At 42.9% G+C, this 27,353-nt stretch overlaps 4 protein-coding genes across 4 annotated transcripts; 2 read left to right on the top strand and 2 right to left on the bottom strand.

The window, feature by feature from the left end:
* The first annotated feature begins 2,163 nt into the window (after nucleotides 1-2,163).
* LOC120667539 lies at nucleotides 2,164-5,785 on the top strand. Its single transcript, XM_039947596.1, has 2 exons — nucleotides 2,164-3,090; nucleotides 4,355-5,785. The coding sequence occupies exons 1-2, from the start codon at nucleotides 2,164-2,166 to the stop codon at nucleotides 5,783-5,785; spliced, it is 2,358 nt and encodes a 785-aa protein (XP_039803530.1).
* Nucleotides 5,786-13,815: 8,030 nt separating this feature from the next.
* Nucleotides 13,816-17,978, bottom strand: LOC120664248 (5-amino-6-(5-phospho-D-ribitylamino)uracil phosphatase, chloroplastic-like). Its single transcript, XM_039943371.1, has 11 exons — nucleotides 17,822-17,978; nucleotides 17,648-17,740; nucleotides 16,753-16,821; nucleotides 16,540-16,644; nucleotides 16,204-16,258; nucleotides 15,236-15,309; nucleotides 14,929-15,012; nucleotides 14,712-14,852; nucleotides 14,538-14,603; nucleotides 14,349-14,458; nucleotides 13,816-14,271 (listed from the first exon to the last, which is right to left on the bottom strand). Exons 1-11 carry the CDS (start codon nucleotides 17,927-17,929, stop codon nucleotides 14,103-14,105), a joined length of 1,074 nt encoding a protein of 357 aa, XP_039799305.1. The 5' UTR covers nucleotides 17,930-17,978; the 3' UTR covers nucleotides 13,816-14,102.
* Nucleotides 17,979-19,556: 1,578 nt separating this feature from the next.
* On the top strand, nucleotides 19,557-22,805 carry LOC120664249. The gene is made up of 9 exons (XM_039943372.1): nucleotides 19,557-19,787; nucleotides 19,888-19,950; nucleotides 20,041-20,096; nucleotides 20,728-20,821; nucleotides 20,918-20,978; nucleotides 21,490-21,571; nucleotides 21,683-21,738; nucleotides 21,904-21,967; nucleotides 22,299-22,805. The coding sequence occupies exons 1-9, from the start codon at nucleotides 19,641-19,643 to the stop codon at nucleotides 22,360-22,362; spliced, it is 687 nt and encodes a 228-aa protein (XP_039799306.1). The 5' UTR covers nucleotides 19,557-19,640; the 3' UTR covers nucleotides 22,363-22,805.
* A 446-nt stretch (nucleotides 22,806-23,251) lies between these two features.
* Nucleotides 23,252-27,074, bottom strand: LOC120664250 (UDP-xylose transporter 3-like). The gene is made up of 8 exons (XM_039943373.1): nucleotides 26,805-27,074; nucleotides 26,501-26,730; nucleotides 25,605-25,789; nucleotides 25,192-25,259; nucleotides 24,986-25,118; nucleotides 24,437-24,598; nucleotides 24,092-24,358; nucleotides 23,252-23,755 (listed from the first exon to the last, which is right to left on the bottom strand). Exons 2-8 carry the CDS (start codon nucleotides 26,622-26,624, stop codon nucleotides 23,630-23,632), a joined length of 1,065 nt encoding a protein of 354 aa, XP_039799307.1. The 5' UTR covers nucleotides 26,625-26,730; nucleotides 26,805-27,074; the 3' UTR covers nucleotides 23,252-23,629.
* Nucleotides 27,075-27,353: the final 279 nt, after the last annotated feature.

Here is a 27,353-nt window from a genome sequence, read left to right on the forward strand (position 1 = left end):
TCGGACTAGGGTTAGGATGGTGGGGGACAGTGATGGCGGCAAACCTCGTGACCTGTGTCTCTAATCCCCACCTCCACTTTATATGGCTGCGCGACGGGGGCCCACCAGCCTCATTTTGGGCTGGGCGTCCCCGATCAGGACGCGAGTCAAGGTTGGCCCAGTCGTTGGACTGGCCCGGTGGAGATCAATACTAACAGGGCCATGTTCATGACATATGTTTACAGAGGTCAGTGTGTTTAGGTCGTAAATGTCTAAGTTGTACTGTCCAATTAAAAAACATACGGCGAAATTGGGCGCCAAACAAAATAATACGGCAAAAGCAGCCTTATTCTGAAGTTCTGATTGCAGTAGTAGTTGAGAGCGAGCATACGCAACTGCTGTTGGGTGGAGTGCTGTATTGACGACGATTGAGACAAAGATGCAGGCGACCAGAGCACATCTCTCGATCGGCCAGAGAGAGCTACGTCGGGGATCAACGTGTCCCCTGCCCTCGTTCACCATGCGGCAATTCCGAAGCCTTTTCTTTTTCTCGCGGAGTCCTATCGGGAAGACAAATGATAGGCTCGTCAAGGTCCAGGGGCACAGGGTGGAGCGAGCGAGGGATTGGGCTTGGGCCGACAGGCACAAGGGGCGGTCGCCCTGAACCTAACATGCGCGTCTATGGTTCGTCGCTGCTATGTGGACATCTGCTTTCTCAATGATGCACGGATGCAGCCAAGTCATTTCTGACTTCCGATTGCGAGATCCTGCTTTCACACATATCCGCATGTGAATGCGAATATGGGATTTGTTCGCAACCTTGCCTGGCCTTCTCTTCTCTCATCATCTGCTTACAAGTCAAATCCTGATTTTTTTTTCTGTTTCCTTTTTTTTTTTCGTTCAACTAGCATGGTCTATAATTCCAGTCAATGTCACACCTCCTGTTTGGAGTAGCCGAGTAGGCCAGCTCCAAAATTTGGAAATTGTTTGAATCCCAATTGCCACAAAATATTTCATCTGCAAATAAATAAAGGAAATGGTCAATTACTATGGTGTGCTTGGATTTAGAGCATGCATCGTCTATTCTCTGGAGCTAAAACACCATTAGTTCATTTGAAACTGATGGTACTCATTTGCTCTTTAAAGATTAGATTATGCGAAATTTGACTGGAATATATGATTGCAAATTAGCGAATATTTTGATTGAGTTTGTTGGCCTGCCACATCCATCCATGATATATAATTTCATTTGGTTGTTCACTACCTACAGCCTGGAATAGGTAAGCTCTAAATGTCAACCTAAAATTTTTTGAGCCCAATTGGCATAAATTATACACCGTACTAAAAAGTGAAGGATTGAGCAAGAGAGGACATATAGGCAGCAAATGTCTATGAAAAAAATACACTTTAAGCAATAAATACAAGCCTTTTCCGAGCCATAAGAATTTGGGCACACATCTTAAGAATAAAAAGGTTATAAGGTGCAGCAATAGTGAATAAAAAATATTTTCTCTCTCTTCTCGTGGTGCCGCATCAATAGCAGATTGGGTGGAGCAATTTACCTATTAAGAGCCCACATTGGTGTATACTCTAGCCATAAGCATCGTGCAGATTTTTTTAACTAATGCTACCTGTTCAAAGACCCACACTTAAAGTTATATAGCGTTGTATACATTGAGCATGCCACTAGGCTAATTGGACAGCTCCCCCCCTAATCTGAATATATGAACTGGCATCATTTTTTTAAAGACTAGTCAGGGCAAGAGTCTCCAAAAAAATGCAGCTATGTTTCCCCGGTTGATGCCTTCACATAGAAATGATGGGACAGTAATTTTAAATAAATGAGGCGTGATAACTAATGTTGTCCCAGTAAGCAGCTTGGTACGAGAGTCTGTAGCTTAAAAACAAAAGAATCGTTATAGAGACGAGGAAACAGACAAGGGGAGCCAGGTTCCCAATGCAAGGATGACTTTGAACCATGTGAGATGAGGCATCTTTCCCGGCAAGTCAGATCTTGATGAATTTGACCATAGATAGTATGGAATAGTAACCCACGCGAGCGGTCCTAATCATGCACTGCTACTATATTAGTAGTTTAGTACTGTATAACACAAGCGACCTGTGAACTGCAGCCGACATTTTAAGATCGAGCATCGATTAGTTGAGAGGCGTCTGAAGCTGGCAATGGCGTCCCCACAATTCCAAGAGCCGCCGGAGTGGGAGTACGGCCTGCGGAAGTACCTCCTGCTGTTGGCCACGGTGATGGCGACGGTGACGTACTCCGCGGGGTTCAACCCGCCGGGGGGTGTCTGGCAAGACACCGACGCTGCCGCCGGCCACCTCGCTGGCGACCCCATCCTCCGGGCCACCAGCTACTGGCGTTACATTACGTTCATCTACTGCAACGCCCTTGCGTTCGTTTCATCACTCTTTGCCATGGTATTGTACCTCCTCCTCGCCATACTGCACGAGCATGAGAAGTTGGGGGTCGGACTCATCGTGCCGCTGCGCTCGCTCATGGCGTCGGATCTGCTCGGCCTCATGTTGGCCTACGCCGCGGCGACTTGCCGGGACACGTTCACGATCGTGTCCTGCTCGGTGATCGTGGGCGCGGCCTTGTTGTACCTCGCGGTCTCTTGGGTGCTGGCGTCCTCCGGAGACGACCAAGACAGCAGATCCGGCGGCGATCTATCTCCAATCGTTCAAGGAAAAAAAAAAGATCTCCAGCAGGAAGAAGGGATCCGCAAGGTCCTGATGGTGCTGGCGACGTTCGCCGTGAGTGTCACGTACGCTTCCGGGATGAGCACTCCCGGTGGCTTCTGGGACACCGCGGAGGGAGGCCACCACCCGGGCTACGCGATTCTCAGGGACCGGCACAGGGCACGCCTGAGCGCGTTCTTCGTGTGCAACACCGCGGCTTTCGTCGCGTCCCTGCTTGTCCTCGTGATGCTACTCTTTCAGAAACTTCGCCTGCGCGCTGCCTCTCGCGGGACGTATGGATGCATCCTGGTCTCGCTGGTCGGCCTCGTCGGGGCGTACGCCGCCGGCAGCTCCAGGGGCGTTGGCGCCACGGCGTATGTGCTCGTTCTGCTGATTGTTGCTGCCGGTCTGGTATGGGTCCCGTGGCGTCAAGTAGTGATGAAATTTTATGAAGGTTGTTACCTTTTGTGTTTGGGACGGCGACCAACTTACAGGCAAGTATTACTAACTCCATCCCAGAATAGAGCTATATATTTTTAGGTTTCTTTCAAGTCAAACATTTTAAGCTTTAACACTATATATATGGGAGAAAAAAATATAAAAATTAGCAGCATAAAAAGTGACATTAGTTTATTCATAATAAAACCAACTATTGGAACATGTAACTTTTCTATTTAAAAGTAATTATTTTAAAGATATTATTGGTTAAAGATGGAAACATTTGACTTTGATCAAGTCTAAAAGTTGTTATATTTTGGGATGGAACTGGTATAGTATCCCTAACCTTGATGTTTATTATTGGCAATGCAAATTAGTATATACTAGTTTATCAACCCGTGCTCCCGCACGGGCTAATTAGAATTAAATAAGAAAGATGTTAATAATTATAATTATTTATGTTACGCTCTTTTTTATCTATTAAATGTTTTAACACATACTCTAATATATATATATATATATATTTTATTATCTAGTTACAATAGATTTCATTTTGCATCACACCTCCATATATATTTTATATATATTTAATTGAACTATTTGTTTGTAAATTGATATTCTTATCTCTTCCATTATACGAATATATGGTGATATATATTGTGGGTAGTATTTTTATATAAATAATATACTAATAATGATATAAATAGTAATTTAAAATTTTATATTGGTTCACTTTAATATTTCATTATAATTATATAATTTAGATTCAGATTTAGAAGTAATTTAACCTGTGATAATAATGAAATAATTGGATAATTTATATGCAAATTTAGAGGGGTATTTGTATTATTTTTATAATGGCATATGCGGGTAATTTACACAAAGATTAGGGGGTTATTTTAGATTGTTTTCATAATGACAGAGGTGGGTAATTTAGATACATGTTTAGAGGATTACTTTAGTCTATTTTTATAATAGCAGAGGTGGGTAATTTATTAGAAAATATAATAGATCCGATGGTTATTATAATTAGAGTTATTGGATTGATGGCTAGATGTTTCTGATTTTTGTGAGAATTTATAGGATTTCTCTAATTTTTTATAGAGTCCACCTAGGATCCTAGGTGGCTTCATGTGAAGGCTCCAAAGAAGGCTCCAATTAGTAATAGTAAGATTAACTAATTCAGCTCCTTTTCTTTTCTGTGCAATTTAATTATAGTGATCACGGGGAAATGCAGTCGGAGCGGACGCTCATCAAGTCCGCGCGCAACCTTGTTCTATTGCTCGCCACTTTTGCCACGGCCATCACTTACCAAGCGGGGCTGCACCCGCCGGGTGGCCTTTGGCAGCAGGACAGCCGGGACGGGCACTTGGCCGGCGACCCGATCCTCTTGGCGACGAACGCTAGGCGGTACAACGCCTTTTTCTACTGCAATTCGATTGCCTTCGTGGCCTCCTTGGCCATCATTATCATATTGCTGGAGAAATGGTTGCTTAAGTTCAACGTGCTGACGGCAGCCCTTATGCTGGAACTGTTTGGCCTGGTCGGCGCATACGCCGCCGGGAGCTGCAGGGACGTAAGCACCTCCATAGATGTCATGGCCATGGCGGCGGCCGTCATGGTCTACGTGGTGATCCATGTTATCTTCTTCCCGCCGCCAACGCTGGACCACAGAAACGATGATGAGCGTGAGTTGGTTCGCAAGACACGCAAGCTGCTATACCTATTGGCAACCTTGGCCACGACCCTCACTTACCAAACGGGGCTGACCCCTCCGAGCGGCTCCTGGCCGTCCGGGCAGCACGCAGGCGACCCGGTACTCCTGGACAACCGTCCACGCCGCTACAAGATCTTCTTCTACTGCAACTGCCTAACCTTCACGCTGTCCATGGCCATCATGATTCTCCTCGTGAACCCTCATCTGTACACGCCGGCCATACAAAGCCACGCGCTATCAGTTTGCATGGTGGCGGGCTTGTCTGCTGTGACGGGGGCATACGCCGCCGGGAGCACGCAGGATTTTAAAACATCCCTCGGCGTCTTGCTGCCGCTGGCTCTTGTCATCTCAACTCTAGGCGTATTTTTTGTGTTGAAGGTCATGGAAAAAAGACGAGGACAAGAAGTAAACATGTGGAAGGAGTTCGAGGATAGCCAGCGGCTGGCCACACCACCAACAGAAGACGATGTCAGAACCAAGGATCTGCATGCCACGCGCAAATACCTGATGCTGCTAGGAGTCCTGCTGGCCAGTATCACGTATCAGGCCGGCCTAGATCCGCCGGGCGGGATTTGGCAGCACAGCGGTGACGGGCACGACGCGGGCAACCCAGTCATGCAGCACAACAGGAGGCGGCAGTATCTCGCCTTCTTCTACACCAACTCCACTTCGTTCGGAGCCTCCGTGATTGCCATCGCTGTTCTGCTGCATCAGTGGCTGCAGAATGACGAGGGCTGGACTGGGTATCAACGCAGGGTAATGTACACCATCATTGAGCTGGATCTGCTCGCTCTCCTAGGGGCCTACGTAGCAGGCTCTAGCAGGGACTGGAAACCGTGGCTATACATCCTGGCCCCGGCTATTATCATCCCCATCCCGGCCGTCCTTGCAATCTCGGCGATGCGGCGCCCACGCCGACGACGTCCTCCGCCTCCAGGACTGCAAATATGAGATTCTTCGGATCGCATATATATGTCCTGGGCATCCTATTATCCAATTGCAGCCCCCTTCGATCACTAGAGCACCGCTCCATTTTGAGAGGCAAGGGTTGACCTCTCAAGACTTTGATGTAATGCTTACTTTTTCTGGAGGATTTCTTGCATGTAGTTGATGCGCCCTTGTAATAATAATGTACTGTGTACTGTTTCGGTTTAATTTATAAGAGTAAAACGCACCCGCAATCCCTAAACTTTTTTTTTTTAAATCACACAGTACAACGAAGACGCCCACAACACGCACGCACACTCACACCATATGAATACACGTACGCAAACCCTACCCCTATGAGCACCTCCGAAGGACTGAGCACCGGCAGATCTGAAGATTCCCGAAGTCACCACTGGTGCCTCGTCGTCAACGGGAACGTCGCTTACCACTTAACGTGTAACACCGGTAAATCCTAAGAAAATCCCAGGAAAATATGCGAGCACCAGAATTTAAACCCTGGTGGGTAGCGTCCCACTGGACCGTCCTACCATTAGACTACAAGCCAATTCGCCGCAATCCCTAAACTTGTGAGGGACTCCGAAAGTACATTATTTCTGGATCACAAACTTTTTAAGTTGTTTGCATGTAACACTTATATAACACGCTGATTGTATGCTCCCGAGGCTGCCAACGTCGCTTGTCATGAGAATTGATGCATTTGCCCTTGGCTTTGTTCCCCACCATACCATGTCCCTCCTCCGGTCTTCCTCTTGCCTGGCGGATTCTTGTTAATCTCACCAGTTGTTAGTGGCGGCCGCCTAACGGCCCAAGCGGGCTTAGATCGGAAAAGATTAAGAAAAGAAGGAGATAAATGAGACAAAAGACGAACAGACAGCATGCCATGTCAACATTACATGCACATGTGGATATGTATAGACTTGTAATAAAGAACTTCACAATTTTGTGAGTCTAGAAATGCATTTTCGAAGTTGATGGATCTAACTCCTAAGTGACATACCCTCACAAGTTTAAAAACAGCTGCTGCATTCTATTTAATTTAGAACATTAAACAACCCCAATTAGCTGCAGCAATATCAACCTTGATGATGTGCTGGCAGATCTACCTTTGACAAGAGTAGTTTTCCCCCATAAAATACCTTGGTCTACCACTATCAATCAAGAGGCTGAAGAAAATTGAATTCCTCCCACTACTTGAGAAGGCGGCGGGAAGGATTTCGGGCTGGCACGATAGACATCTCACCTAGGCGGGCCGCACATATCTCACCAAGGCAGTTCTCTCTTCACTGCCGGCGTACCTCCTAACAGTCATCATGACGGCTAAGGTAACAATGGAGGATCTCAACAAGTAAGCGCTTTCTCTGGGCGTGCTGGGGGATGAGGCCCTGGGGGATGCAAGGTCAACTGGACACGAATCTGTCTGCCAAAGGAGAATGATGGTCTAGGCATACTTGATCTGGAACACTTCGCAAGGGCACCATGGCTTTGATGGCTATGGCACGAATGGGCCTCACCACAAAAAGTTTGGGTTGGGGCAGAAACCCCATGTAATACCACAGATAGGTTTTTATTTGCGGCTTGAACATAAATCACAATTGGTAACGGAACTACGGAAGGAAGACAAGCTTCTGGAGCTCACGATGGATGAATGGTTGCAGACCAAGAGATTTAGCACCGAACCTCTTCAGCATATCAAAGTGCAAAAAGAGAACAGTAGCATAGGCTCTTGCGTGGATCAGGGACATACTGAAGCGCATTTAGGGCCATAGATGCATTCGGTAAGTTTCGGTGATTAATGACGACCGTATGCGACTAACGTGTGTTTTGAAGGAAATAACATTTACAAGTTATGTCTCATATGAAATGTGAAAGAAGACCCCTCAAAATTCATGATCAAATGAATCACGGACTCAATTTTCAAGATTAAGGACCATTCTAGATTCAAGTGTCACAAGTAGATGAAAGACACTTGATTCAGTTTAAGTTTTATAGCTTTAGTTTGTGATCATACTATTAAGAGGGGTTCTCGGGTTAGTAGCTTGACTCAAATCAATTTGGCCCTAGAAATCTCGCACACTTGCTTAATTCAGCTCAAGACAGCTCAAATAAGCCAAGAAAAACACTTAGAAGAACAAAAGGTCGAAGAAAAAATCAACTCCAAGTCAATTCAGCTGAAAACAGAAAAAGACAGTAGCACCGGTTAAACCGACGCCAAGGCGTCGGTGCGACCGAAGCGCACCAGTTGAACAGGTGCCTAAGCGTCGGTCTATCCGAGCAGTGCTGTGGGAATCAAAGTGGAAAAACTCTGTTGCACCGGTTACACCGACGCCTCTGAAACCAAGAACCAATCTAATCACCATACTATTCTTCAGAGAGCATGTTTTAGGGATAAAACTTTTTCTTCAGCACTGGTTACACTGACGACATCAATAAGAAGCACCGGTGCAATCACCATACTAATGATCAGAGGTAATGTTTTCACTGGAACCAAATACTCTTCAGCACCGGTTACACCGGTGCCCCACCGGAGCAAGCACCAGTGCAATGACGCCAGCCTGCACACAATGTCAGATTTCCAACGGCTACTATTGGGCTTCAGTGTGACCGGTTGAACCGGTGCCCTACCTGCAGTTCAACCGGTGCCTATGACTTTTGTGTTCTTTGACTTCCAACGGCTAGGGGTGTTCCTCCACACTATATAAGTCGACCCCCTGGCTCATTTATGATGCCTTTACGCATTAAATACCTGAGGCCACCCCAGAGAAGAGAATAAAGTGCTTTGAGCCATTGGATGAAGATCTAGTGCTTGCAATTGATCTAAACTTGAAGAAATCAACCATTCCTTGAGTAGCAAGTGTGCTAGAGCTTGGGGCCATCTCAGTGAGGGTCAAGTGAAGCCTTGAGAGCTTGTTACTCTTGGTGTTTGACGGCACCTAGACGATCTTGGTGATCGGGAGGTTCTTGGTGAGCTCTTGGAGATTGTGGGAGCCCCAAGAAGAGAAGATTGTACATGGTGTGAAGCTCGTCATTCTGGAGATGGAGAAAGAGCATTATTAGTGAAGACTTGCTTCTTGGTGATGCAAGGGAGCGATACCCTTAGTAGGTGCTCCAACGTGGATTAGGGGGGAATGTCAACTCCTCGATACCACGAGAAAAAATTCGATTGTCTTGTGTCTCTAGCATTTACATTTCTAGCATTTTATATCTCTTGTGTTTGCTTTGACTCTTGCTTCGTTGCTCTTGTCTAGAAGTTTCTCATGCTAGGTTGTTTCTATTGACTACTCCCTCCGTCCTGAAATGTAAGTCATCCTGGGAGTGTTTTACTGTGTCCAGATTCATAGAATGTTCAATGAATCTGAACATACAGTTTGTCTAGATTCAGAGAATGTTCAATGAATCTGGTAAAATGCCAGAATGACTTACATTTCAGAACAGAAGGAGTAAGTTGCATACTTGTTAGTGTGATTTTTCCTAAGGAAGATGAGAATGTCAGCATGCTTCCCAACCTAGATTGATGATGCTAGTATACTCTAGTTGATAGAATCAACCTTTGTAGATTGGCAACACTAGTCTAGGTCAAGGACTTGGTAGAAATTTGAAAAAATCTCAATTCAACTCGTCTTTTTTTGGGCCTCGATCCTTTCACATACGACTCACCAATGGTCTAACCACTACCCACCTCTTGGAGTATTTTCAGCTCTGAGAGCATGCGCAGAACGTCCGGGTAGTACCTGACCAAGAAGACACACACCCACAGGAACTTACACAGCCGCATCGGTATACAAAGTACAGTTTATAATGGATGCACTAAGACAGCGCTACCAAACGCACGCTCGAGGACATGGGCACCGCCAAAATGCAAATTTCTCGTCTAGCTCAACACCCAAAATCATGCCCGCTCTTCGGACGTGTCAGGGAATCGGCACACCATTTGCTGTCGGAGTGCAGATACATGAGAAAATTCTGGCAACTTGCCGCGGAGTGGGTTGCCTATCCGGAACTCAACCCGAATGAGTGGAGCGATAACGCGCTTAACTGGTAGCTAAACCTTGCTTCACGCTGGTGTTCCAGAGAAAGCCGTGGGGAGCCTCGCCATGCTAATCGTTTGCGAAGTCTGGAAGGAGCGGAACGACATAGTTTTTACTTGACGAGAAACGTCAGCAACTATGTTAATGGAGAAAATTAAGGCGGTAGCAGGCCTTTGGACAACAGCAGGATCAAAAGACTTGGTGTCTATAATTCCACAGCTGTAACTTTTTGTTACTGGATGTAACACCCCAATCCCAAATATGGATAAGTTCTACTCTGCACGTTGGATAAAACACGCACTCGCACCAACCCCGCTTACGCTTTCGTCCTCGCTTCGCGTAAAAGAGTTAATCCGGGAGTTGAAATGCACTTGGCACTTGGATTTATATGTTGGTGAGGCTCACCCTCAACTAGCAAGGTGGGACAACTCCCCACACTCATGCCATGCCACTCACACTAGAGCCACTAGTGGGCTCAAATTCATCCTTGTTGGGTCGGGATGTCACATACCCCCCCTTAAAGGACCCGACATCCTCGTCGGCAACATACCCGCATACTCTGGGGCAATCGACCAAGAACTTTCCCTCTTAGCACACGTCATCCATGCACCTAGTACCGGCACATATGCCATGCCGTGTGACCACACACGGGTCCACATGCGCCATATGCCCGCGTCACTAGCATGCACACGTCCCGTGTAACCGCGAGGGTCGGCTCTGATACCAATTGTAACGCTCCAGTCCCAAATATGGCTAAGTTCTACTCTGCACGTTGGGTAAAACACGCACTCGCACCAACTCCGGTTACGCTTTCGTCCTCGCTTCACGTAAAAGGGTTAATCCAGGGGTTGAAATGCACTTGGCACTTGGGTTTATATGTTGGTGAGACTCACTCTCAACTAGCAAGGTGGGACAACTCCTCACACTCATGCCATGCCACTCACACTAAGGCCACTAGTGGGCTCAAATTCATCCTTGTTGGGCCAGGATGTCACACCGGATCCCTAGTTGTACTTTTCTTTTTCTCTATCAATGAAATAGGCACAATCTTGTGCTCGTTCGTAAAAAAATAATATTAAACAAAATTTGCATATACTTTTAAAAAATTAGCATAGTGCACATGCGTTGTATGGTTAATATCACTCATGCAGGCATTAATGGTCCAAGATCGGATTATGATTCTGATTGATTTATCTGGGTTTAAATTACGATTTCGATTGATGAAAGACTAGTTGGACTCGTATACGAGATGGAATAAGATCCACTTGTCAATGATATAAGACGGACCAAACCAAAATTTGATATGTAAACCTTACTCGCTTTAGAAATAGATACAAATATAGAAATATGGCTCAACTTGCCCGGTCTTGTGGGTCGGGATAGCTTCAACCGGCCGCCCCATCGCCGGCTGTGAATTGAGAACACAATTAATGAGTCAAGCAGGATTTTTACAGTCCCGAGTTGCCACCTCCTTAACACGCATGTTTGATAGAGCTCCATTTCAGAAACTCTAGCAACTCCACCTATGTTTCATGCCAAATGTGTCCAGCTCTAGCAACTCCAATTCCAAAAATAAACTTGGAGTTAGAGGTCAACTCCATATTTTCTTGGAGCTCCTCAAAGTGTGCTCCAAAAACATCAGTTTAATACCAACTCGTGAAGTTGGGGTTATTTTCCACCATTGCTACTGCTTACACAACATACCCCTTCGTTTCTATTTTTTCTAACCCCCACCCCAACCTTCTTCCTCACCGCGCTTGCCTCCGGCCGCCGCCGCACGTGCCTCCAGCCTCCTTCCTCCCGCCGCAGCCGCCCAGACCGCGCGGGCCTTCTGCCGCCGCCTGCCTGTGTAGAGAGGGAGGGGGGAGCAGGGGAGAATAGAGAGTGACATGTGGGTCCATTCACAAGGGGTAAAAATAGACTGTTCACAACAAGTCGGCCGATTTCTGGAGTTGGAGCACTGTAATAAGCCAAACACATACAATAGCTCCATATTTTTATGGAGTTAGTGGAGTGGAGCTGCAAAAAAAACGTAAAGTTACTACTCCGAAGTTATTTTTCTGGAGCCGGAGTACTCCCAAAACAACCCTAAGCCAGTCTGATGGTGTGGTAGGACCAATTATAGATATTTCGTTCGTTTTTATTTAGATATCATGTTATATTTATCCTAGATCAAACTTTACCGACTATAATTAAATTTATAGAAAACTAATAACACGACACATCACGATGTCACGCTGTCACATCATGCTCAATGGAAATATCGTGGATATGATGTCATGCCATGACATCGCGCTCAGTTAGTGATATCACTCTGTTCGCTTGGCTTGTCAGCCAACCAGCCAGCAGTACTGTTCTCTCATACTAAATCAGCACCAGCCATCAACTACCAGCCAGTTAACAGTACTGTCCTCTCGTAACAAATCAGCACCGGCCACCGGCCACAGCCAAATAAATATAAATAGTTTTTTGTCCAATATGAAAATGCCGTCAGTGATCTCTGAAGTCTGAAATGAAACTGTTGTCAGGTGTTAGGAGCCGATCATGTAAGGGCACTCTCAACCTAGACTTCATCATAGAGTCTATCCCTGTTAATTACATTGCCACGTAGATGTTTTACTGATGTGGCAAGCAATTTAATGTGGAGAGATGCAAAAACGAAGGGGGTGTTTTGGAACAGGGACTTAAAAAAAGTCCCAGGGACTTTTTAGTATTTAAAAGTATTAAATAAATATTAATTATAAAACTAACTGCAGAACCCTGAGGCTAAACTGCGAGACGAATCTAATGAGGTATCTTAATCCATGATTAGCGAATGGTTACTGTAGCATCACTGTAGCAAATTATAAATTAATTAGGCTCGTTAGATTCGTCTCGCGAAAAAGCACTCAGCTGTCAAAAAACATTTATAAACAAATTTTATTTAATACTATAAAATAGTAAGATTTCTTTTGATGTGATAGAGACTTCTAAAAAAAAAGTTGGGATCCAAACAGGGGCGAAGAAACCGAGTCTAAGACGGACTCGACGTCTACGCTGGCTTCGATGCACAAGACTCTACCCTTTCTCCGCGTTGCGAAGTCGGCCATCGTTTCCAAAGGCCGGCGGACAGATCCCGTGCGGCACCTCCCCGCCCCACCCGCTCCTTCCCACATGATATTTGCCACAGCTGATCCTTATTTATTTGTGTTGCATACATGTGTTCATTAAATCCACATCCTTATAGAAACTACTTGTAAAAACTTGCACTGGGATGGATTGTTTCTAGTGATAGAGTCTTGAAGCTATGGAAACCGTGATAGAGTCTAGCATTGAGACTGCCCTAAGGCATAATTATGCCGTCAGTTGATGATTAATTGAGGAGAAAAATAGTGGAGGCAAGTGAACCAGTCATATTTATGCTGACCACCATCTCTGTGCGGCTGTACCTTGGTCTGCAAAATGTGACAGCGAACAAAATGTAACCTATTGGCTGCTGACGCTGAGGGCGAGCGCGGCTAAAGTTTAGCCCTGCCTCGTCAGGTATTCGAATGCTAATTAAGATAACCCTGTATGAGCTTATTGTAAAACTGATTGTATAAGTCTGTGCTAATTCGAATCTATTAAGCCTACTCATAATTAGCACATGTTTACTGTAACATCATATGAGCTAATCATGGAATAATTAGACTTAATAGCCGTCTCGTGTCATTGACAGATGGAGTTTTAGTCCATTGATATGCAAGTCGCACCTCGTCCACAATTCCATCACGCAGATTTCTACACATTAATAAACGAACAACTATATATATCCGATAATTATACCAACTCTGTCCACTTATACCAACTCTACAACGCACGAACATAATTGCGTAGTTAGTATCAAACATCCGATGTGACAGGTCTAAACTTTAGCGTAGTACTGTAATAAGTGTTGCCTTAGGTGTTAGGACGAACTAGCAGGGTCATGACTCATGACGTCTCTACAGCCCTCCCCCTTTAATTTGTATCAGCAAGCAGTATCAGTGGTTATCAATAAAATGCGTATCCTTTCGCCATGTCCATTTTCCATGCTGTAGAAGATATGGATAACGAATACAGTGGACAAATGTCAGCTTGCAACAACATCAGCATTGTTGCAGCAGTTCTCTTCATGCATGTTACCTCGATACAATTACTACATTCAGGCTAACAAGGGGTACAGGGCGGATAACCTAGATCAGCGCTATCTTTATATACAACGGCACGGACCAAAACGACTGGGCTGGCCATGGCACGGAACAATCACGGGCAGCAGCCAAAGGAGTAACAATCAATCAGAAGATGGTGTCTACTGTCAGCCTCCTCTTGGGAGGAGCCTTCTCGATTATCTGTTTCTGCAGGTCCATGAAGCTTATCCCCTTGTTTGCAAACAGCCTTCTGAGGTTGATCACCGAGAGCTCGCTGTACTTTGCGATCGCAAGGTCGGCCTGTACCAGCTCATACCTACAAGTAATCAGAATTAGTACCCAGTTAAGATCCGAGAGGAATGGAATCACAAGTTTCAAAGGACAGCTACATACGCTGGATGAGCACCAATCAGTGCGACTGCCATCATGGTACAGTTGTGAGCAGCGGTGACACCTCTCGGATCATCCTCAAACACCACACACTTCGAGGGTTTACGATCCAACTGTGGAGACGAAAAAAAGAACAGAAAACATGCGATTATAGTATATTCAACAACTAGTAGTAGCGGAGAAGGAGCATGCCTTCATAGCAGCTGACAGAAACCTATTTGCTATCGACTCCATATCATCTTCGTCAGTCACAATTGCCTGCATTCAACAACCAAAGTGAATCAAATCAACGTTGCTAAGAAGCACACTTTTCAGGCAACATTATTTCAGTAAACTTTAGAAAGCTCAAATGGTGGATCAAATAACCTTGAAGTATTTGCTTAGCGCCATCCGATCCAAAGCTTTGATCATGCATCTCCTGTCAAGGGATGATACGACAGCACAAGGTATCCCTGCTGTCTGAACGGCATCCAACCATTCTCTCAACCCTTCTATGGGTGTATCCAGCTGAACAAAATGAACAATTTGTTAAAGATGGGTGATATTGTAAAGAAACATTGTTTGCACAAAATAGTTAACTTACTTTGAACAGGTTTTCGTAGTATAACTCTATAAGGCGTGCCTTAAGTTTCTCCATTTTATCTTCTCCTTTCGCCCAATACAAAACCTGGGCAGGCATAAGTATAAACCAGTGAGTTCCGAGCAAAATAAAATGGGGAGGTGCCACGTGAGAATGTACATTTTTTTTATATTTTCCATTTGTTTTTCTGTTGAGACAATTAAGTGGTGAATTCGAGTCCCAAAATGATACATCAATTGATGATGCAGAAATGGTGACAACTGACAAGTTCAGTGCATATAGCATATGGACGCATGCAGTTAACGCTCACCTTTCTAAGAACATGGTCAGCAGCACCATGAAGAATACTCTTTCGGACATGAGCTGCACTTGGGATATCCTTCCCTGCACAAAACAAAGAACATTAGCAAGTATATAAAGTTAGCATCCCTGAACATTGAGATAAACATCAATTCAATGACTTTATTAGAAGTTTGTGAGACAGTTTTTTCCTTTAGGTCCAGTAGCAGTAAGCCCGCACTGGAGTTAAGTAAGCTAAAGTAAATGCCCAAAACGGAAGATGGTGCTATTATACTTCAAAATATAGCTTCATGAAACAAACCTAAATCCGAACTCAAGTGTTCTTGGATAAACATTCTAGGAAAGCCAAAGCGAGAAGAACAGGTTCACATTGACTCTGTAGAATAACATAGATTCACAGCTCACAACAAAAATCCCACTAAAGAGAACAACCTCGGCACGACAAGCATTCAATTTTTTAATTGCAAAAAGAAGTTGACTGCATACCCACTACATTGCCCATAAACTGGTCCTATAACATAGGAACTAGCATAAAAACTTAGATGTTACAACTGGAAACATATAAATAAATAAATAAATACAAACAAACAACAAGCCTGTGTTGTTCATACAACATCCCTTCCTTCCCTCGCAACATTTCAGTCCAAAAGAGAGTTAACCTTTTATGTATCCCTGTATCAGTGTTTTTGAAAAGAAAAAAAAAGGCATATCGGAGTATCGTGTATCCATATCCGTATCTGGCTATCTAGGTAACATAGCTCTAGTGCTCTACGGATACCAGTATTGAGTATATGGAAAGGGAGAATTGAATATAAATCCATATGAATAGGAAACAAGAAACAGATAGTCACATATATAGCAGTGGTATCCTACATAAACACACGAATTTGTTTATAAATATACCTTCCTCCAAAGAAGATAGTCACATATATAGCAGTGGTATCCTACATAAACACACGAATTTGTTTATAAATATACCTTCCTCCAAAGCAAGCTGTCTCCAAGCATCCAACTTTAGCGAGTCTGTATCAGCCTAAGAGAATAGAGATGGACATCAAATGTCAATCAATCTACACAAAAAAAACGTATAACAATGACATATTTTAAGCTATAAATACAAGCATGCAGGCACAAATGAAAAATGCAAACAGCACCAAGAGGTGCATTCAATTAAATAAAAGTTGAAATATGTCACTGTAAATTAAACTAAACTTTATTTGCGTTGTCTTTGAGTCCACAGTTGTAGCCAAAAAAAATCCTAAGATGGCATTTAGAAAACAAAATGTGTAACACTAACACCAAAAGAAAACTTACAATAACATTATCCCACGAAAAAATTAGACCAAACGCCTCATCTGGCTTCATGGCATGCCTTATCCTTTGAAGAAAGCATTCTTGCAATTTTTCATTCAGATAATCCTGAAACAAGAAGATTTTCTATTAACAAAAATACATACTGAAATCTTATTGGGCACTAAATACATATGATCTGATATGGCAAACCAACTTACGATAATATATACTTACCACATCAACCTTGAGTGGTCCATCCATCCGAAATGTTTCAAAGCCCTCCCCATATTCAGCTCCAATTGCCTAATAAAACAAAAAAATAATTTGCGACATGTAATTGACAAAACATAACTCCTAAAGGTATTTTGATGGACCAATATTAAATGTAGCTTGATGTGGTCTCAATTTTATGGCATGTTACTAATCCAGAGCTGTAGAGAATATCCACGCAGCATAACTAAAAAGGAGCTCAAGAATAAGCCTAACTGGCCAGTGCCCATTCCCTTGAGAAGCTAATAAGTGACACAATCTGTCAGTCCTAAAGTAACTGCTCCAGCACAAACTTATACAAAATAAGGACATGTTTGGAATGCTGGAAATTTACAGAAACAGTTTGATTCCTGGGAGAAAAATCCACGTGGGCCAAAATGCAACTCCATAGTACTAGCTCGCTCAGACACCAAACACATACAACAATAGCAGAGCCGTTTTATCCCAAGAAAGTTGGGCTAGGCTAGAGATGAAACTCAACATGAACCACATATACTGGAAAGCATTCAACTGAAGGAGCCAGCACTTATAAATCCCATCAGATGGCCCTTTTACATGAAATTCGCTAACTAATGCATTGAAACAAAAGATGATCTAATCTAAAGGCGTTGCAAATAATCAGAGCTAAGCGCTAAAAGATTAACGGAGGAATAACTCGATGGTAGAAGCGAAAAAAAATCTACTTTAGAACTCGCAAGGAGCTAACTCAACAGCAACCGCACTGACGCAGCTGATTGCCCACATTAGTTGCGCCTAAAGCAGGGCGCGTTTCATAGAATCGAAATAACACAAAGCACGAAAATACAATCTTTATCCATGAAATAAAAATTGGCAAAAGAAAAAAAATTACAGAACGCACCTCATCAACAAAGACCTTGCCGGGGAGGGGCGGGAAGGCATCAAATCCGGACGCCCTCCTCCGCACCCGAATCTGTCTCCCGTTTCTTGGTCTCTGCACGAAATTATTCCCCAAACATCAGGATAAGGCAAACGAGAAATTAGGGCAATACGAGCGGAGGAGGGAGGCGCTCACAGGAAACCGGAGATGGGGGCACGAGGCGCGCGGGGATGAAGACGATGAGGAAGGCGCGGAGGGGAAAGGGGAAGGCGCCGTGGCGGGGCGGAAGCTGCAGGACTCCATTGGAAGGGGAAAGAAGAGAGGAAGAGAGGGATAGTAGTGGAGGGGTTTTATTTTTAGAAGAGTTTTCCCGATTTCCTATGTATTTATATTATTTTTTTCTGGCCCTAAAATGAAAGATGAAAGGAGAGTTTTATTTCTTTCTGTTGGTATATATACTTGTAGGTATAGAGGAATTGATGTGAAAGTTTCTCGCCACAAGTTGTGTCATGAAAGAATGTTCTCGATAGTCCTTGGGTATTTTTATTATGGGAGTCCTTGGGTATTTTTCGTTTGGATAATGCTTGGTAGTTGGTACCTTTGGTTATATCGTATATATTCATCTAAAGTGCTGATTTCTTGGAAAATATCTTGTACAAAAATTTATTCTCTCCTATAATTAATTTATACACTTTATACATATTATCTTAACATCCTTCGATCTGGAATATTGAATATATGTTGAGTTGCTTATCTGTGCTTTGTTACTGATTATTGAACTATTATGATGTTTCTTTCGGAAAAAAATTATTATGATGTCACAGAATTGATAACTCAAATCAAAGTATTATGATGTTCTGAGACTTGATAACTCAAACATCAGGATAACTGTTATCTATTCTTCAAAAAGCACAAATCATAAACCGTTTAAAGCACAAATCATAACTTGATGGAAAAGTCCAAAACTCACGACTGATTATTGTTGCAGACAGCTGAAACACATGCATTGCAAATTTGCAAAGAATTCCTTTTTTTCATCCACTACACTTTGTGCATGGTGGACAAAACAGGTTGAACAGCCATATGCTGACAAGCTTACGAGCACACATGTAACATCGGGTCATCAACGTCAAATACGCAAAATCATCAACCTTTGCAAACGTAAAAGTTCAATATAAAATATAGAATATGCTCTGCAGCATATACTTTATTTGCTTCAGCATCTCTCTAAAGAAACAATGCACGTGCTCGAGTGCACGCAAAATCTATCGTGCTAATTGCTATGCACGACATCAGCGCACCATGCATATTGATGTTTTTAAACTTTGGGCTATGAGAATATACATTTTTCTTATATACAGAAAAGGAATGTACACTTAGTTCCATCAAAATACGAAAATACATGTTATCTATACAAAATAAGCCATATCCCATGATTCCCATAGGTTGAAGTCTTGAACAATTATGAGGGTTATTATGAATTCAGAAATTATTTCTTAAAGAAATTTGCATGCAAGCATGGCTCCAAGAAGAAAAATAAGCATGGGCAACTATAGTACAATTTCATTTTCTTGAGCAACGTAAGGGCATTTTCTCTCTTCTTTTTGCGCAAAAGCAAAAAAACTATTTATAACATTTTGGGTAAAGAAAAAATTATTTCACTACAATAATAAGGTTTCTGACAGTCCTCCCTCGATCCTCGATCAGTAAGAAAAGAAAATTTCTTTCTGCTTCCTCGTGCCTTTGTTGATCCTTGGTAGATATAAGCCACGTACATAACGTGAATGACTTTCTTTTTAGTACTATATATTATAAATTAAAGTATTTTCTCTTTGGATAATGTACCTTTGTCTATAATTAATTGGGCTGAAAATTTGGAGGCCCAAACTGACAGGGCCACGACTTTCAAAGCCCAAGAAGTGTCCGCCAGATCTGACGCCAACCCATCTCCATTCGTGTCCGTCTCGAGTCTCGACTGCCCGCTCCCAGCTCCGGCGACCACCGGGCCACCACTATGGCCGCTCGCCGGAGCACCGCCCCCAACCCGCGCGGGATCCTCCCCGCCCTCCTTCTCCTCGTCTGCTCGTCCCTCCCGCCCCTCGCCGCCGCCTACCGCCCCGGCGACATCGTCCCGATGCTCCGCTCCGGCCAGTACCACGGCGTAATCCAATCAACCTCAACCCTTACTCAAGAGCAGGGATCCTGCAGCTATTCCTCTTCGTGTGTGTCTGATCTGTGCGGTTGTTTCATTTGTTTTGCAGTCGAGATCGGTGTGGTTCGACGTGGTGGGCCGCCACTGCCCGGCCTTCGCGGTTAACCGGGAGGTGAGGCTTTCTTGGAAGGCTCGAAGGTTCCATCTCCACGCTTTCGTCTTTTGGGGAGGTTTAGTGATTTGGTTGAGGTTTCTTGTGCAGGTGCTGATGCCGATTCCAAAGCCAACCGGGTTTACTGGTGCTGATCCTTACAAGATGTGAGTACCAGCTCCCTCAAGTACTGCAGTATTCAACATGTCTGAGAGTACATTAGTTGAATTATGCATAAGCTTCATGCAATATTTAGTGTTTTTGTGTGAATTGTTCGTGTTTATTGTTTTGTTGTTCCCAAGTTGACTAGTTTCTAAAACTGCAAGATGTAAAAACTGTTAGATTGTGCAGAAGAGCTTGGTTGCTTGATAAGAAATGTCGAACTCAAGTTTTATGTTCGTTTGAATGGTAAAAAATGTGAGTTGTAGCATGATTCGAGGTGTGCTGTGGGTAAACAATCACTAGTGTGGTTAGGTTTTTCGTCTTCATTGTTGATGTGTTTGCCTAAAATTCAGATCCTGGAATGAATGTAATTGAGAGGATTTGGAAAGTATAAATATGCGTTAGAAAACCTTCAGAAGACTCAGTGCAAAAGCCCATAACAAATATGTTTGTGATTCCTCTGTAATTGCAATGGAACTTGTCACTTAGCTCCAAATGGTCTGAATTTGATCAAGGAATAATAATAACTGAAAATGATGGGGTTGCATCACTTGTTATGCTTTTGGTTCAATTATGCTTTTGTAATGAGTCCATATTTGCATAAATGTGTTTGTCTTACATGATATAGCTATGCAGAACCTTTCAAATTGGACATGAAAAGTTCCATGTTCCTTGGCTTTATGTTATAAATCGCAAAACCTCTGAAGTTCCACTGATCGATTTCCATTTGGTGAGGAATACACTCATTTCTGGACTTTTGTTTACACAATCCTAGTGGGCAGTTTGTCTTCCTGGGTTTAATAGCATATTGTTGTGGATTTTACAGAAGTACTCTGGAAATGATCTACTTGGTGTAACAGCTAAAGTTGTGGACATGCCTCACCACTGTACGTAATGTGTTGTTTTTTCTCGTTATATCTCATTTTCGTGAATGCCGAGTTTTTGTCCCGTAAAGTTATGTATAGGTTCTAAATCTGCCAACTACACGCTAGTTAGTGATGAGGACCGTCGTCATTGTCCTATGTGTATATATACTCCTATATGTTACTACTTTTGAATATTTAAGTTAGTGTAAAGTTCTTTTACTGTGTTCAACCATTGTGTGCGCTAATCAAGCAGACTCTGTGTCAATTCACCAATATTGATTAGCCTACCTTAACAACTGCTGGGTCTTATATGATGTCTGCTGGGCATATTATGAACTCCAATGTGCTATAGAAATGTCAACCGCCAAGGCTTGCAAACATGATAATGAGATACATCATCTCTTTTACCAAATCTTGTTCTCTCTTTGTCCTATGCAAGTGGAAATTTCATTTGAAGCAAAGTATTCTGATGCATTTTTGGCTTACATGGTCAATCTAGTACCCTACCCACTGAGTGTTTTGTTCATGGCAGACGTGGAAATTCATCCTGACATAAAGAAGAATTTCTGGGATCCACAGAATTGGCCAAAATATGTTCTTGTCAGATATACATGGTATGAATTTTACCTGCCCTATTTCTGTATATTTATAAATGTAACCTTCTGGAGTAGCCTTTGCCAAATTTGAGGAAAGCTGTTAACACCTGAATTCATATGTTTATCCAGGGAGGAGCAATCAGAGATAGATGTTGCTGGAGGGTTTTATGTGTTATTTGGATCTGGTGAGTTCATTGGCTAATTCAGATAGCTTTTACGTAGCTATGGAGCTTACCTTATCCTATGGACAACTGACCAAACAATTTATGATTTCATTTCTTCTGGTATATGCATGTAGAAAAGGGTTAAATATTTTGGATCCTAATTACTTCTGTCACTCAAACGTGCAGGGCTTGTTCTGTCCTTCATCCTTGCAATATATGTCCTACAGTCATCTCAAGAAAAGCTAACAAGGTACAGTTCTGCCATATTTAATTTGTTTATTGGATTCTAGGATGAATAATTAGTGACTCTGATGCTAAAAAAAGGTTATTCTGGTTTGAACCAACCTCCCTATCCAGATAGGCCCCTATGGTAAAAAAAAACACTTAAAAGTCAGCACCTGTAAATCTGGGACCTACAGCTTGTCAAGACAGTGAGGTTGAAAATAACTAGCAAGCTTAGTTAACATCGACGACATGGCATTCTTCTATTTTTATCATGTTGTAGGTGCGAGGATCTTTGCTAATCAGCAATACTGTCAGGCAGAAAAACTTGTTGAAAACGTGTTGACTCTGCTTTGCAGGTTTGTGCGAGAAGTGGTTGCAGATAGTAGCCTACCAGAGGGAGGAGTTACAAAGGTTGAGTGACCTATCAACAATGGGATGTCATGTTGTCCACTACTTTCTGCACTGATCAGAACACCAACAAGAGATGCTCAACAGCCAGTTTTCATGGATATGTAGCTTGTAATACTACAGAACAGCGGACATCTGAAGATCCAGTGGATTATTTCTTGTGCATGCTCTGAAATGAACTCAGTTTAATACAACAAAAGTGGAGAAAGATGAAACATAGGATCACCGGTGTAATGGCATTTCAACCAGACTGGAGTTTTTTTTTTGGTGTTTTGCAAAGTGAGAATTTTGGGAGTGAACAATCTTTTGGTGTTTGTGGGGTTTGTAGTATCTGTAGTGAAAATGTAGAAATAGCTGGACCAAACGTGTATGATTTGCCTTTCTACTGTCCAATGAGCTAGTTTCAGAAAATGCTAAATTTCTTGACCCTGTGATGGCTAAATCTTTGAAAGTTCCATTAAAGCATTACATCAATATAGCTTGCTACTCTCTACTCCGTCCACGAATATAAGCACCTCTAGAGGTTTTGATTTGTCCATAAATATAAACGCTTTACGGGTCATTCACCCCTTCTCTCCCTCTTATATAAGCTCGGGGGCTCACGAAGCTTAATTAATGGCAACAAGTAATGCAAACCGACATCCAATCCACGAATGAGTTGCTTAATTAACGCAATGGTTGGCAATGGTTAATTAAAGGAAACAACTCTAATCTCTAGAAATGCTAACATTTATGGACGGAGGGAGAACCATTGTATGGTTCATGAAGAAATGATACTCAGTCAATATGCAGTTCAACATCGAAAGTTTTAATATATAACCTTAACCTGCTGTTTTCTTAATTGACTATTTGACTTCAAATATACAACACAAGCATACCAGGGTCCGAAGAGAATATGAACTAACAGCACAAACTAGAACCTGTAAATACTTCAAAACTTGCACAACTCTGGTTATCTTGATCTTTGGTACAAAAAGAATGAAGTCTATCTTTGGATATTGGTATGCCCCCTTCGGAAGTTACAGGAAGAGATTTGGAGCATATCCAGATACAATCATACAATATCTGCTGTCTAGTTTCATGGTAGATCTGCGAGTTCTGAAGGTAAGATCCTCCTGGGAAACAGATCCATTTACCTCTATAGACAGCGACAGACAGCGACGCTAAGAAGCCCAAAAATGTAACTGAAACATTCATTACACCTGGGTTGGCTTCCAACCCTACTATCTGCCTACTAAATTGAATCCTGTATGATGCCATCGTCAAGACGAAGAACTTTTCACTCCCGCGAATACTTTGAGCTCCACATGGGTACCTTCAGAGGCTCATCGTCAGCAACACCACCCCCATTTTCAACTTTGCTCAAAGAGTCTGAGATCAAAGGGACTGCCTCGCTTTCTTTCACCTGCAATGAAGGAAACACAGGTAGTGATTACAAACAAGATAGAAACAAATGATTCCGGGCATGGAGTCAATACATGTTGAAGTTGCTTAAAAGATCAATTATCCCATTTTTTCAACTTAAGCTAAGTACAGCTTTGGTCTGTTCCATATCAGTTGTATTAAAGATGTAAAGAAAATGAAACGGAAAAACCTGTCTCACCAAACAATGAAATTCAGTATTTACTGCTAAATTCATGCGCCTTTCACAATTTGACAAGTGAGGTAGAGTGTCAAGTTCTGAAGGGCAGCAGAAGTTAAAGGCACATACTGAAATTTCTCCAGCCCACAGGAAAGGTACCTGTTGTGGGGAGACTTCGGCATTTTTTTGCTGGGTCTCCACTGTGCAGAAGTATGAATATAAGACCATACCAACTACTGCAATTAGGATTCCAAGTATGTTTCTCCAGCTAAATGGATCGTGAAGCAAAACATATCCGAAGGTAAGAACAAGACATGTTTTCAGATGGCCCAGAACTTGGTAAGTAACAGGAGATGTCTTTCCAATAACGAGAAAAGTGCTGAAGTTCACTGAGACAGATATCAAGCATGACAACACGATGAAAAACTGCATATGAAATAAGAGAAGTTAGAATATGATGGATCACTGTTGGAATATGTCTGTCAAATATGTTTCACTACTTACCACAACTTGAGAAGTGTAATTAAAAGCAAAGACATTTTGGTTAGTCAAAAAGCCATCAAGGAAGGGGCCAATAAGAAACAGGGTTAGCGATTGGTAAGGGCAAGATTGGTAGAGTAGTTGGGTTGACGAAACCTTGAACTTCTTCTGAATAGTGTTTGTCATCTGATGACCTGTTAAGGATGACGTGATCAAACAACAAAGGAAACTCAAATGCAATGGAATTTTACAACAAGGCAAAAGGTACTGCATGTCAGGATAAAATACAAGTGCATCGACAAGTACTTGTGTTCAACTGGCGAAGTGAAAGATAGTCATGTAGTCATAACAGCCTTCTGTTTTTCAGAAGGACCAGTGTAAAATGATGGCAGATTTTATCTCTTGTAATTATGTGAATACAAGCTAGATTTGTTGCCTTGTAGTATACCACCAAGCTAATACATGAAAATGTAACTGCCTATGCACATCCTGCTAAAGTAAAAACTATTTAATATTAAACACTTAAAACTTCATTTTGTGGAAAAGAAATAGGAAATGCTGCTGAAAGGATACAATTTGAGCAATGCAAGTCGTGATAATTGCCAGAAGGGACAGTATGGACCCCACAGCATTTAGTTGCAGATCAGTGACCGTTGCAACACCAACACCAAGAAGGAGCACAGAAAGGGACATCTGGATACTCCGGCTGCAGTGTAGAGTCAGAAACATGTTAGATCAAGATATTGTGGAAAAGATGCATAAATGTATCAAACACAAACCTGAACTTCTTCCTGAAGAAAAGTGTCTCTAAAATGACAGTGCACGGGATGATCGCCAGCTTAGTCATCTGGACATAAAGGACGTTTCAGCATCAGTTAGGTGGATTGATTATTATCGAAGGAAGGGGGACACCAATTATTCAACTGCAACAAATCTTTGCACAAAATGCCGCAACTCTAGTGAAAGTAATCTAAAAGTATTTCTAGCACATGGATAGTGGATGGTACACAACAATGAGAAGATACTTTTTTGACCTTTACACGAGTAACTATTGTTGTTATGTTGTACTGTCACCTCTGGAAAATAATTATTACTACTGTAGTACCAGACAAGTAACAATTGCAGGTCTGGAGTGAAATAACTAGGAAGTTCTGACTGGTACAAGAACTGCATTAAGAAGATAGCTATGTACCTGGTAGAACCCAACGGAGTTGAAGCCAAGACTCAAGTTGAGGAGCCCAATGGAGATTCCATTAAGTACTCCAAAACCCATGACAGTTCTTGAATCGAAAGGCTTATGCTCAAAGAATTTCATCCATAACGCTACATGAAGGGAGCAGAATGTAACCAGCAAATGCCAGCTTGTCAAGGTAGTGGCTGCAACACACAATCACAAATTTCACAAAAATTAGATGTCATTCAAATCAGCATTGCATGCTCCAGTATTGTTATCTAATAAAATGTACTAATATCTTATTGCATTTTGAGATACGGAATTTGCAATTCGAGTCGAGGCAATAAAGGTCTGGGTCAAATCATCAGTAAACAATGAACCAGCGTTTTCATCATTAATAAAACCAAAGTCAAAGTTAATAAGTTCATATGGTGCATGGGTACATGCACTCTTATTGCAATTCAAAAGAAGCACTAGAGCAAACAAGGATACTCTCCCTTGTTTCAAGCAACCTAAGCAAAAAGCAACCAGGAGATGACACCCAACCTCACTCACCAACTACAGACAAGTAAACCTAATCCAGACCATCCGCAGCCATCAAAGCTTCAAATGAAAGCAAGTTAACTCCAATATCACACATGTTTGCCATTCACGATCAAATGGCATCAATCGACGATATCTCAAAGTCTGGACTCTGGACAGATAAATTGCACTCCTAGTACTCTATCCAGGTTATCACTGAAGCTAACCACTTCAACACCATCTGATGTTTTGAACTTTGCCCGCACATCTCATGCACCAGAACTACAATCCATATGGAGCAAGCAGATCTAAGCGACTCACAAAGCATCCAGCACGAGCATACATGTAACAAATCAACGAACTGAGAGGCAGTAAACAGTCAGATCTCACACCGAAGTTGAAGCCCAGGGAGCTCATGAGCGCCTTGTTGCAGATGACAATGGAGACGGAGGACACCACCGAGAGGCTCAGGGCCCCCACCGTCCCCAGCTGGAACTTCTCCCCGCCGACGCCCATCTCCGCCGACCTCCAAACGCACCACCACCGACAAACAAACGAATGGACGCCTCCGGAAGATCAAAACTTTCCAATCAAACCGCTGGAATCACGTCGCCCCGAGCACCTGCAGCCGAGAAAACCCCCCCATTTTGATCAGCAAGCCACACCAGCAAGCGCCAAGAAACGGGTCGGACCTACCGCTCCTGTGTCGGCTAGGGAAATCAGAACCGCGGTCGGATCTGAGCGAGGAGGGCTCGAATCTGGGCGGGGCGGTGGCAATGGCGGGGAGATCTGCGTAGGAGCCGGACGGGATCAGGGCGGGGGCGCTCGTGCCCCGCTGGTCTCGCGAATCAGGGACGGGGAGGGAGGATGGTTCGCTTCGCTTCTCTTATATGGCTGGTCGGTCGCCGTCGGTGAGAAAGGTGATTAAGGGCATTGCGATTTGAGAGCCTATTGACTCTGCAGTAATTCTACTTTGCTATTTTTCGAAAGTTTTTAATATGGGACCAGCCTAGTACTTTTCTTTCTTATAATTGCCATATCCTATGTGAAGCGTGGACTTTATCGAACATTAACTGAGTGAGGATAAAAACAGTACGAGTCACACGAGGAAATACCACTTGAATTGTCGCGTCATTTAAAAGATACTAGTAGAATGTACTTGTGACACGCATGTGGTTGAAAATTGCATGCTTATACGACCTGATCCGGCGGTAAAACATGATCTCAAAAGTACTCACATTTCAT

The sequence above is a fragment of the Panicum virgatum genome, chromosome 3N (genome assembly GCF_016808335.1).
Source record: "Panicum virgatum strain AP13 chromosome 3N, P.virgatum_v5, whole genome shotgun sequence".
Classification (NCBI taxonomy): Eukaryota; Viridiplantae; Streptophyta; class Magnoliopsida; order Poales; family Poaceae; genus Panicum; species Panicum virgatum.

Bases quoted from the DNA above. Each gene is read 5' to 3' on its own strand.
- LOC120664248 (XM_039943371.1), bottom strand. From the start codon at position 17,929: ATGGAGTCCTGCAGCTTCCGCCCCGCCACGGCGCCTTCCCCTTTCCCC. The intron at 16,259-16,539 runs GTAAGTTTTCTT...CTATTCTCTTAG, and splicing joins TTTCGTGGGATAATGTTATT to GCTGATACAGACTCGCTAAA. The intron at 14,272-14,348 runs GTATGTAGCTGT...GATTACTTGTAG, and splicing joins CTGATTGGTGCTCATCCAGC to GTATGAGCTGGTACAGGCCG.
- LOC120664250 (XM_039943373.1), bottom strand. From the start codon at position 26,624: ATGGGCGTCGGCGGGGAGAAGTTCCAGCTGGGGACGGTGGGGGCCCTG. The intron at 24,599-24,985 runs GTATCCTTTCAG...ACAGGTCATCAG, and splicing joins CGACTTGCATTGCTCAAATT to ATGACAAACACTATTCAGAA. The intron at 24,359-24,436 runs GTAAGTAGTGAA...TTTCATATGCAG, and splicing joins ATTACACTTCTCAAGTTGTG to TTTTTCATCGTGTTGTCATG.
- LOC120667539 (XM_039947596.1), top strand. From the start codon at position 2,164: ATGGCGTCCCCACAATTCCAAGAGCCGCCGGAGTGGGAGTACGGCCTG. The intron at 3,091-4,354 runs GTATGGGTCCCG...GGGGAAATGCAG, and splicing joins TGATTGTTGCTGCCGGTCTG to TCGGAGCGGACGCTCATCAA.
- LOC120664249 (XM_039943372.1), top strand. From the start codon at position 19,641: ATGGCCGCTCGCCGGAGCACCGCCCCCAACCCGCGCGGGATCCTCCCC. The intron at 19,788-19,887 runs GTAATCCAATCA...TTTGTTTTGCAG, and splicing joins GCTCCGGCCAGTACCACGGC to TCGAGATCGGTGTGGTTCGA. The intron at 19,951-20,040 runs GTGAGGCTTTCT...TTTCTTGTGCAG, and splicing joins CCTTCGCGGTTAACCGGGAG to GTGCTGATGCCGATTCCAAA.